The following is an 11,561-nucleotide window of genomic DNA, read 5'->3' as shown; positions in this document are numbered from 1 at the left end:
TGTGTGAAACTAAATGAGTTTCATTTTCTTCTGCTATAGAGCTTTAATGCTGGTATCAACAGCCAGGCTAAAGTCCAGCTGAGATACATCCTGGACCAGTCTTTCCACGCACAGCAGGCACAAGTGTTAGAAATTATATTGCTTTCCTAGCTGGATACACAGTGCTGGCTGTCAGAGGGCTCCTGTCCCAGGTCAGGATGTATTGTGCCACAACTGTTTTACAGGCATAAAGAATAACACCAGAAAATGGCTGTGGGCTGTGGTGATGGCAAACACAAGGGTGAACAAAAAACTTTGCCTTGCAAAGAGCACCAAGGATTGTGTGTGTGCATCACAGACAACTGCTTGCACAGTAACACAGACCAGGAAGCCCTGGTGTGTTAGCAGGCTTTCAGATGGTTTGCAAAAAGACCAGTCCCCATGATGCTGACACAGGTAGAATCAAGCAGCCAGGCTTTTAGGAAATGGAGTATCAGGAAGGGACAATAGGCAAGAAGGATTATACTGGAGAGATGTGAAGGGATTTTTCAGCAGTAGGCCAAGTAGAAGCAAAATGATGAAATAGGTAGGTGTTAGCCATTGGTAGTTAGTAGGTAGGTAGTTTGCTATTACCCTCTATTGATTATGTGCTTAAGATTCCATTGCAAAGTTCTTTTAAAGCTATTACTCTGAAGTAATACTTATTTCTCTGGGACAAGTTTTTGGCCTCAGAAACAAACTAGAGTGCACATGGGTTCATCAGGAACATTGCTACATCAGTTTGGAGGTACCCCGTTAAAGTCAAACAAGCATCCTAAAGTAGTCTCACTGATAGAAGCTGAAGTGTGGATGCCTTTATGAAACCACGCTCACACTGAAAACTTTTGCCCTCGTAGCTGCAATACCTGGAGGCATCACTTATGACCAGTGTACTTTCACTGACCAAAGTGCAGGTACACCAAGAAATGCGTGTTGTTTCCTGGGATGATGTGAAGGATGGTGTGAGATGGGGTAGCCTGATGTGTGGAGCGATGTGTGGAGCAATCTGTTTCTCACTTTCCCATCTAAAATAAATGTTTTCCCTTGGAAACATTCCCATACCAATGCTTCTACTCCACAGCTGTGACAGAAGGGGTTTAGGAGGTAGGTAGAAAGGATTTATGCATCATTATATGCTGCCTTGCTGGATGTTATGAGCACCTCCACCCAGTACTCCTGTGCTGAAGCACCCATATCACCCCACATGCCTGATGGCTGCCCTGCCCTCTGTGGATGCAGATATGCAAAGCTGCCTCTCTAAATAGGTCCGCACTTCCAGTTTCTATTCCTTACACAGCTGCTCATAATCAGGAAATGCCATAATTTGCAGACTCAGACACTCATTGGCAATGCATATGTGGCAGGGACATAGCCTTGGGAAGTTACTTATCTGCAAAGCAGAAAAACACCCCGGGAGGAAGACTTGCAAGCTGCCAAGTTTCATTTGGAGAAACCCAAGTTTCATTTTCTGGTTTGGTGTCAAGATTGACAAACAAATCAATGGCTAGCAGACAGATGTAGCAGAGGCTGTTACCTATGAGTGTTCAGGTCAGAGTCCCCTCTGAACCAAAAGGCAGCAGAACCAGCAGGGTTCCCGAAGTGAAGCATCCCATCAGTGACAACCATAGGGAGCATATGGTTCAGTGGAATGCCAAGTGCACCAGTCCCAGTCAGCCAGACCTTCCTCCGGGCATTTCTATCCCACTGACCCTGTTTAAGAACGAGCACTTTTTTCTGCAGAACTGAAAAATCCCACCTGTGGACTTTGATTTAGGCCCATTAGTAAACAAGTGCATGCAGGGGAGTGTGCAGTTCTCCCACTGGGTATCCACACTGCTCCAAAACAGCCTTATTTGCTGTAGTGTTGACCACTTCTTTAAACAGTGGCTTTTCCCATTATTTTGAGCATTAACCATGGAACAAAAGGAGGGCAGTGCCCATACCAAGGTTGGCATTGCACCTGTTCCCTAGCCACTACACAAACAGATGACAGATGCTTGGTCAAATGTTTGTGTGTAGATTGTGGCCCTTGGTGACATAGACCTGTGTAAGTGTTGTTCAAGGAGAGTGAGTTATGGAATGATCTTTGGTGATGCTGCACCTGGAACACTGTGTCCAGTTTTGGGCCCCCCGTTGCTAGAAGGGGTTGAGTTCCTGGAATGCATTCAGAGCTGAGCACCAAATCTGATGGAGTGGAAAACAAGACCTGTGAGGGGCAGCTGAGGGAACTGGGGCTGTTTGGTCTGGAGAAGAGGAGGCTCAGGGGAGGCTCACCGTGCTCTACCTGACAGGAGGCTCCAGCGAGGTGGGTACTGGTCTCCTTCCTCAAGTGGCAAGTGACAGGATGTGAGGCAACAGCCTCAACTTGGGCCAGGGGATGTTTAGATTGGATACTGGGAATAATTTCTTTGCAGAAATAGTGATCAGGCATTGGAGTACACTGCCCAGGGAGGTGGTGAGTCCTCATCCCTGGAGGTGGATCAGAGTCGTGTGGGCGTGGGGTTTAGAGACACGCTTTAGTGGTGGGCTTGGCAGTATTGCGTGTTGGTTGGACGTATGAAGCATTAATCATTTGCTTGTTGATTTATTTGCGTGCGTGAGGAGACCACGAGAACTCCGATGCAGCAGCAGCCTTAGCGCAGGCGAGGCGTGCCGCGCTGGGCTCCCTCACGCACAACCCCGCTGGTTCCCGCCTAGGGGCCGCCCCTCGGCACACCGCCAACGGCCGCGGAGCCCCCAAGGGCTGGGCCCGGTGTCTCGCGGTTTCGATTCCCGCTGGCGGCCCCGGGTGACGCGAGGCGCGGGGAGGGGCGTGGGGCGGGACCGCGGCACGGCTGTGTTTTGGGGCGGCAGCGGGCGTGCAACCCGAGGGCTTCGGCGCTCGGCGGCAGGCGGGTGAGTGCCCACGGTCCGTGTCCGCAGCGGCGGGGCATCACCTGCCCTGCGCCCGCTCCGTGCGGGGCTGGAGCTCCAGCGGTGGTTTGGGCGGGTGCTGCACGGCTCTACGTGCCTTGCACGGCCTTGCACGGCTCTGCATCCCTTGCACGGCCCTGCGAGGCTCTGCGTGCGTCTCAGGGGGAGAGGCGCCCCAGGAGCGGCATCCCGCCGTGCTAGGGCCGCCTGAACTCGGCGTGAACCCGCTGGGGGGCTGCCGCAGCCGGAGCGGGGCCGTAGTTCCCGGATGAGGGGTGGTCGTGCGGGGTGGAAGCCTGCCAGGCAGTGCGTGGGGCGGCCGGAGGGGAGGCAGGGTGCGTTCCTGCTCCTCCTGCCCTGCAGCTGGATGTGCCTCCGGCCTTCCTGCAGCTCTCCTGGAGAAAGGAGCGGGGGGAGATGCCGTGCTGCAGAAGGAGAAGCGCTTTGGTGTAGCCCCCAGCTGAGCATTGTCTTCAGTGGTTTTGGATCCTTTCCCTGGAAAACAGTGCTGTGTACAAGGTCGTGGAGTGGTCACTTAAAAGCAGACTTGTTCGTTTGAAAGGGGGTTGGGGCACCGTGTGCACTTCAGAAGAACAAAATCCAAAAGATCTGTTATCTTTGTATTTACTGCCTGATTTACAGAAAATTAACTTCAGGTTGATAACATGGGTTTAGTGCAAATGGGAACGGGCTTTGCATTCTCAAGAAAACGTGCAAAAAGGAGTGTTTCTTCCCGGAGCTTTTACCTGTATGCGATGAAACATGCCAGGCGTGGGCTGCAAACTGCACAGGCTTGAAGACTTTGCTGTTAGGGGAGTCTTGCTGTTTTTTTTTTGTCTGTTTTCAGTTTTTATTCTCCATTTCAGATGTCTTACCATCTTGAGCTAATCTAGAGCCCATTTGTTACCAGTGCTTTCTTACTGGGTCATCACTGTTTGATGACAGGAACATCCTCAGGCTGAGTAAACAACGGCAGCAGTGTAAACACCTCCCTCTTGGACGGGGTTAGGTCCGGTGTGGCTGAGCTGGATGGCGGATTTCAGGGTTGTTGTTTCAGACCATGGGAAGTGAGGTTAACTGTTTCCACTGTTCTGTGAGTTTTTGTTGTTATTGTTTGTAAAACAGTAATGCCACCTTCTAGATAGAATACTGAACATGTTTTCTGCATGAGTATATAAAATGGGAGCTGCAAGTCCTTTCTTAGTTTGTTAAAGTAGTGCTTCTTTGTAAATATATGTGCGTATACGCAGTGTTTTTCCAGAAAACGCAATTCTGCCTTAGCCTTATTAACCACCGTTTCTCTGAGGTGTAATTTGTTACTGATAGGTTACAAAGAGGGGAGGATCACTTGAAACTGAAAGAAAAATTCTGTTTTGTTTCACTTAACAAAACAAGGTTTTCTGGGGAGCAAAGCCAAGCCTGTCACTTTGCTAACTACAAAGTAGTCTTCAATGAAGGGCAGTCCCCATGTGCTGGGTGTGAATTCAGACTGCAAGGGAAGGAGAAAGAGCACTTAGGAGATATCACCCTAAATCTGGGATGGTGGGGCATGGCAGTGTGTGAAGACCTTTGTTGCCAAATTGGTCAGCAACATGTCGAGGTCTTGCCTGCAAGCTGAGAGATGCCGTTCTTCATCTGTCAGTGGTGTTAGCTTTCCTTGTTTTTTTCCAGGGGCCTTCCCAAAATGAGATGCAGCCTCAGTGACATGAAGATACCATATGGGATTAAGGATGAACTCAGGAAGTTTGGGACTATAGAGAGCCAGTCTGCCAGGACGGTGTAGTGCAGCTAATGGATGTAAAGCTCTGATTCCACAGGGAACAGGTGCAGAGCTGCTGTCCTGTGTGGGTGCCTGTCTTGTATCCTGGGACAGGAATTGGAAAAGGTTTGTTTTGTTCAGGTAGCGTGCTTTTGATTTCTGTTGCCTTGCTGTATTAAAATCATAGAGTAATAGAATCCTTAGATTTGGAAGAGGCCTCTGAAGGCCATCTAGTCCAACTCCCCTGCAATTAACAGGGACACCGCAGCTGGGTCAGGTTGCCCAGGGCCTTATCCAGCCTTGCCTTGAAAGTCTCCGGGGATGGGGCATCAACCACAACACTGGGCAACCTGTTCCAGTGCCTCATCAACCTCAGCGTAGAAGATTTTTTCCTTATATCTAACATAAATCTAGCCTCTTTGCACTTGAATATTGCTTCCTGGCATCCTGCCTTTCCTGTGTGTGTGAGCCACAAATCCAGCCTCTTGAGAATTCACTGGTAACACTTTAGTTGCATCCTTACATTTAGGTTTTGCTTGGGTTGCTGCAAAGCAGCAGGCTAACCCAGTACTTTGGCTGGGCTTGGTCCTTTTTTTGTGTCCCTGCTGCTGGTTGTGCTTTTGGAGAAAGCTGAGCTGCAAGCAGGGATGGCTACGTGCACTTGATGTGTGAGGAGCTGGAGGTATCAGTCAGCTGGGCTTAGTTATGAGTAATAATTGCTTTACAACAGTGTGCGTAAACAGAAACCAGTGCTTAGCATTAGCTGGAGAAGGAGGACCTCAGGAGGTTGTTGGGGCCAGCCCTGCCCAGAGCAGGGGCCTGGAGCAAAGAGTGAGTCTGCCTGTGTTTGTCTTCAGCTTCCCTCATTTTACCCAACCCTTGCACACATCTTCTGCTTATCTGCTTTGTACACAGCATTCGAGATAGTAACGGAACATCGAGACATCTGTGCTAATCATATCCCAGTATGTGGGGTGCGTGTGCCACAGGTCAATAAGGTTGTGTGTGCCCTGCAGTCAGCAGTTTGCTCCAGAACCAGGATAAAGCTCAGTGCAAGCTGGAGAGTGGTCAGGGATGTTTCGTCTAGCTGAGGCACCAGCAACTGCTTAATATCTCGGAAGCAAGACTATGGAGGTGAGAAGTCTTACAGCTAACTTTCCAGACACTGGCATAGTACTTGTGTGTGAGACATGGTGCTAAATATGGCAATAGCCAGTGGGTTTGGTGGGTTTGTAGAATCATAGAATGGCTTGGTTTGGAAGGGACCTTAAAGTCCACCCAGTTTCAACCCTCTGCCATAGGCAGGGCTGCCACCCACCAGACCAGGCTACCCAGGGTCCCATCCAACCTGGCCTTGAGCACCTCCAGGGATAGGGCAGCCACAGCTTCTCTGGGCAGCCTGTGCCAGTGCCTTGCCACTCTTGTAGCGAAGAATTTCCTCTAGGACTGCTGGGTTTGGCTGGATACTTAGTACAAATCTAGAAAGGTGACTGTTTGCAAGTTGTTGTTTTGCAGAGCAGAGTGAGAAAGTGTTTTACTTTCTAAATGAAACAGTTTGAGGGGACCAGCTTCTCCAAGGTGAGCTGGCATATTTGGCAAGGGTTGGAAACAGCCTCTATGAGATACTGCCAGAACACCGGATTAAAGTGTTTCAGTATCCACAAGTACCAATATGACATTTTCCAGTCCAAGCAGATCTTGAGAATGGTCGCACCAAAATCTCACTCTTTCTCTTCTTCCACATGAGTTCTCTTGATATGTCCACTTATGGCCTCGTAACTTCAAACCTGTTCATACTGCTTGTAGAAGTTGTGTTTTTTGTCACTGCCGCTTTCCCAAAGCTTCCTCTCAAAGCACAGACTGTTTCAAGACTTTTTGTTTGCCATTTCAGTATGACATGGAAAAGCAAAGCTCCTGTATGTACTTTTTTTTTTTCTGCTTTTCACTATCAGAGTGGTAGTGCATGCATTCAAGGTAGACTTCTCTAAACTGGCTACTAGGCAGAGCACAGGCTCTTCCAGCTATAGCCTGCTCATCCTCTATGTTTATTCTATTTTCTTGGGTCTGCCCTGACAATCAGAAGACCCGTATACATTGTCCTTCATCTGTGTGGCAGTGAGACCACCTGGACAGACAGTGTCAAGCTGGTTGTGGTGACACAGCAGTCCTTTCTTGGTGGCACCATGCTCTTGTGGCCAACCTGCCTTTGTTGGGCAAGAGCTAATGGCTCTAGCTCTAGCTAGAGGCTGCCTGGTGAGAGAATGCGAACTCCCTGAATGCTGGTGAAATGTGCATTATGGAAAGCAATTGTGCCTCAAGAATAAAAACACTGTTCTACCACAGGGTAATGCCGTAGGATTGAGACTTGTAGGCTTGACCTCCAGTACCAACAATAATTAAAAGCCTGGTTGTGTAGAAACTTCCACTTTTCCTCTATGAACAAGCAGTTTCTGCACTGGGTCTGGCTGGGATGGAGTTAATTTTCTTGGTAGCAGCTGGCAGGGTGCTGCATTTTAGGTCTGTGACCAAAACAATGCTGATAGCACACCCGTGTTTTAGCTCTTGCTGAGCAGTATTTGCGCAGCATCAGGGGTTCCTCTGTTCCTCACTTTGTCCTCCAGTGAATAGATTTGAGGGTGCACAATAGTTTGGGAGGGGACACAAACAGGCAGATAACCCCAAGGAGATACTCCATGCCATACCACATCATGCTCAGCGCTAAAATGTGAGAGGAGAGGTTTAGGAGCTTTTATCTCTTAAAGCACGTAAACCGGATGCAGGTTGAACAAGCAAGCTGCTCAGGTTCACTTTCAGATTTATGAAATTTTCAGAAAGCACAAGATGGCCTCTTGGGAGCAGTGGCTGGTGTAAGGACCACCACATTTTTCAAGAATGAAAAATGGGCTGCTGAAGCAAGAGGAATCACAGCTTAGTTTTGTAAACCCCTCAACTCTCCTGCTTGTGAAGACAGTCCGATTGAAGCAGTTCAGTGGGACGTAGAGTACTATGATAACTCGAGAGCTGTCAGTGTGTGGAGTAAATGGGCATTTTGCCCACTGGCAGCATGCTGGGTTTAACCTGGCAGGCGGCTGAACACCACACAGCTTACTCCTCCCTCAGAGGGATGGGGGAGAGAATTGAGAAATGCAAGAACTTGTGGTTGGAGCAGTACTGAAAAGAGAGAAAGGGGAAAAAAAACAGCCACACAAACTGAAACTCTAATAACAACAAAAAGTACGCAAAGTAAGTGATGCACAATGCAATTGCTCACCACCCACTGACCAGTGCCCACCCAGCAGCCCCATGGCCAGCTCCACCAGTTTTATTGCTTAGCACAAGAACATAACAGCACAGAATATGCCTTTTGGCCAGTCTGGGTTATATGTCCCCTCCCAGCTCCTTGTCCTCCAGCCCCTCACTGGCAGGACAGTATGAAGAGCTGGAACGCCCATGGCCTTGTACAGCACTGCTCAGCAACAGCTGAAACATGGCAGTGTTATAAAAACTGTTTTTATCCTAAATCCAAATCACAGTATCATACCAGGCACTATGAAGAAAATTAACCCTATCCCAGCAAAAAGCAAGACGCAACAGTAGAAGTTGGAGCTGATTGTTCCTGACTTAACTATGTAATCTTGTGTTGTAGTACTTCAAGTGTAAGTGGATGTGCTTCATTTTGCTGCTACAGTCATTCTGGTGGTCTCAGGAGCTATAAAAAAAAGTTAACAGGTGTCATGGTTTTATGATTTTTGTTATCAGTATTCCATAACATAACATCATGTAGTGCATTGGGAGTTAAAGAGTTAATGCTTCAGCTCCGTGGATCATCGATAGTTCAGGGTATACCGTTCTCAGAAGAGAAGAAGAACTACATCTCCCAGAGGACTGTTCGCCGTTCTGTTTCCATTTTTGGTTCAGAGGGAAAGATAAAACTGTTTGCAGATCACGAGACGTCCCTTTTCCCTCTCTGCTCGTCTCGGCAGCGTGTGTGCTCCCTAGCCGTCTCACCTTCAGCATTAGAGTAAGGCCTTTGGTGTTTGGACACTCTCTCTCTCATTTTATTTGATTTATTAGCTTCAATTCTAATTATTTTGCATTGTATTGTGTTGTCTTGCATTCCGGTATCATATTTAGTAAATTAGTTTGTTTCTCCTCAGATCGTTGCCGCTGTTTTGTTCTTAGGCCCATCTCCCTACCCTTTCCCCTTTTCCCCCTTCCCCCTTTTCCTGGGGTGTGGGTCCGTGGGTCCCCCTGCCCCATTAGTCACGGAACCAGACCGAACCAGACTGTAAACTGTTGACATTTTTCGTGGAGAATGCAGGCATAGGCTGCCTTGGCTGGGAAAGGACGTACTTTTAGAACAACTCTCCCTCTGCTCTCAGAGAGCTTTGTTAGAAATCTTATCAGTACCTCAGGTGCTGTATCGAAAACAAGGCCTTGAAGTCCAGGCGGACTGCCAATATTCTGGGATATTTGTAAACTTTTTGGGTGCCGCCAGCTTGCTTCGGTAAAGAGAAAAAAAAATGCTTTCTCTTGTAAAACTTCTCTTCAAGGGATTGTGTTCCATCATTTTTTCTCTTTTAATGCTCAGAACGTACTGGGCCTTAATTAAGTTTGCCGCTCTACTCTGTGGAGCTATATGTATATATGACGAATTAAAAACACTGATGGAAATACCTACCTGGTATCTGCATACAGTGTGGCACACAACTCCAGAGGGAATTACTAATTTTACAGAACTTGTGATTTTTAAACAGTCTCCCAGTCTCTCCCTTGAATCCTTTATGCGTTTTTTGAATGCTCATCTGATGACCATGTTGTCAGTCTCCCTGAATGTACTCGTCATCAGTATCTGTATTTATCATATTTTGAGAAAGCCTTCCCCAAAGCCAGAGAATACTGAGTGGCAGGGAGTGTGGAGGGACTTGGGAGAGACTTTAGAGAAATGGGCATCACCGGTGTCATGGAACTTTACTCCTGAACACCTGCAAGATCCTGAGAGCCTAAGCAGATATTTGAGACAGGGATGTTGCGGCTCAGGCAGATCTGAGAAGGCACAAATTATTTGGGGCCTAGCTTATGCTTATCGGGCCTTATTCAATACTATCCAAGAGAGGGAGAGAGTCTTTGAAATTGAGATAGAGAGTCTCCAAGCCGAAACAGAGAGTCTCCAAGCCGAAACAGAGAGTCTCCAAGCCGAAACAGAGAGTCTCCAAGCCGAAACAGAGAGTCTCCAAGCCGAAACGGAGAGTCTCCAAGCCGAAACGGAGAGTATCCGAGCCGAAACGGAGAGTATCCGAGCCGAAACGGAGAGTATCCGAACTGAAACGGAGAATATTCGAGCCCAAAGGGAGAGTATCCGAGTCCAAAGGGAGAGTTTCCAGGAGAGAGTCCAAACTGAGAGGGAGAATGTCTGGGTCCAGAAAGAGAGTCTCCTGGTCAAGAAACAGAGTCTCCAAGCTGAAAGAGGGAGTCACCAGGAGAGAGTCCGAGCCAAGAGGGATAATCTCCAGGTCCAGAAAGAGAGTCTTCTAGCCGAGGAACAGAATCTCCAGATTGAGCAAGAGAGTCTCCGAGCTGAGGAGGAAAGTCTCCAATCTGAGAGAGAGAATCTCCAATCTGAGAGAAAGGATCTCCAATCTGAGAGAAAGGATCTCCAATCTGAGAGAAAGGATCTCCAATCCGAGCGAGACATCCTCCAATCTGAATGGGGCACCCTCCAAAACAAGCGAGACAACTTTCAAACCGAGCGAGGCACCTTCCAATCCAAGCTAGACAGTCTCCAAACTGAACGAGACAGACCCCGAGCTGAGCTGGAGAGAAAGAGCATTGAAACTGAGCACCCTGATCAATCACAGGGAGCACCAGAATCGATGTCCGTTGCCCCTGTAAGAGGACAGAAATTGAAACAAATGTCACCTTGTTTAGAACAGAAGAAAGAGGAAGAAAATACTGTAAGAGAAGAGGAGGAAGCAGAGGAAAAAGATCCAGGGGAGTGGCCCCTATTTACAAGGGAGGAGCCCTCAACGAGACCACTGTTGCCAATGCCAAGGAGGGCTAAAAGAGAAGATGTAGAGGAAGGCATTGTCACGATTACTACTCTACCTCTGAAGATGACTGATACTCAAGGTTTGAGAAGAGACTTTTCACGGCTTTCCTTTTCCTGGGGCGTGGGTCTGTGGGTCCCCTGGTCCCACTAGTTGTGGAATGAGGCCAAACCAGCCCATAAACCGTTGACAATGGGTCATCTTGTCTAGCTCTTTTTTTTTTTTTCTTTCCTTTTCTTCCTTTGAGGGACAAGGTCTCAGCATTTCCTTGACCATGAGTCTCTTGGACCTGTGAGTTTTCCCCAGCAGTTTTGTGTTTTATGGAGAAAACCCCATTTTTGGAAAGGAACCTGTCTCACCAGGACAGTCTTTTGTTAGTTATATTCAGATGCACTTGTGGTCCAGACATTTCATCTTTCCTTGTGCCAGTGGAAGACAGAGAAATGGGTGATTTTTTTTGTTTAATGCTAGCCACACTCAACACACTTTATGCACTAGGTGTCAGCCTTCTGGTTTTTGAGTTAAAACTGCTTATGCTGCAGGAAGATGTTAGGCAATAGCAAGACAAACTGTGCTAGTCAGTACAGCAATTATTTTGGGTAATTTACTTACATGTCAGATTTGCATGCCTGTGCATCTCTTGGGTGTAGTTGCTAAAGCCTTCAGCAGGCATCCCAGTTATTTAAATGACCTATGGTTTGGGGTTTTGGATGGCAAATTGCAGTGCTAGAAAAGCATGGGAATTGGTATTCTGCTGGAGATCTGCTCCAAGGTGGGAGGGGCTGGGACGGGCTGTCACCTCCTGGGCTGAAAAAGGGAGCTCA

The 11,561-nt window shown here is 48.0% G+C and overlaps 1 protein-coding gene across 8 annotated transcripts in view; it reads left to right on the top strand.

The window, feature by feature from the left end:
- TRANK1 (tetratricopeptide repeat and ankyrin repeat containing 1) overlaps positions 2,672–11,561 on the top strand; it is a 53,144-nt gene continuing 44,254 nt past the window's right edge. For 2 of the 8 annotated variants that reach the window (XM_021386257.1, XM_021386256.1), the window contains exon 1: positions 8,731–10,819. In XM_021386257.1, coding sequence (XP_021241932.1) covers positions 9,214–10,819 — 1,606 coding nt within the window. In that variant the 5' untranslated portion in view covers positions 8,731–9,213. The other 6 variants (XM_021386260.1, XM_021386259.1, XM_021386261.1 and 3 more) reach the window with 6 other exon arrangements.

This window comes from Numida meleagris, chromosome 2 (genome assembly GCF_002078875.1).
Source record: "Numida meleagris isolate 19003 breed g44 Domestic line chromosome 2, NumMel1.0, whole genome shotgun sequence".
NCBI classification, from domain to species: Eukaryota; Metazoa; Chordata; class Aves; order Galliformes; family Numididae; genus Numida; species Numida meleagris.
Note: the sequence above shows the minus strand (reverse complement) of the source record. Positions and strands in the feature narration are given on the sequence as shown.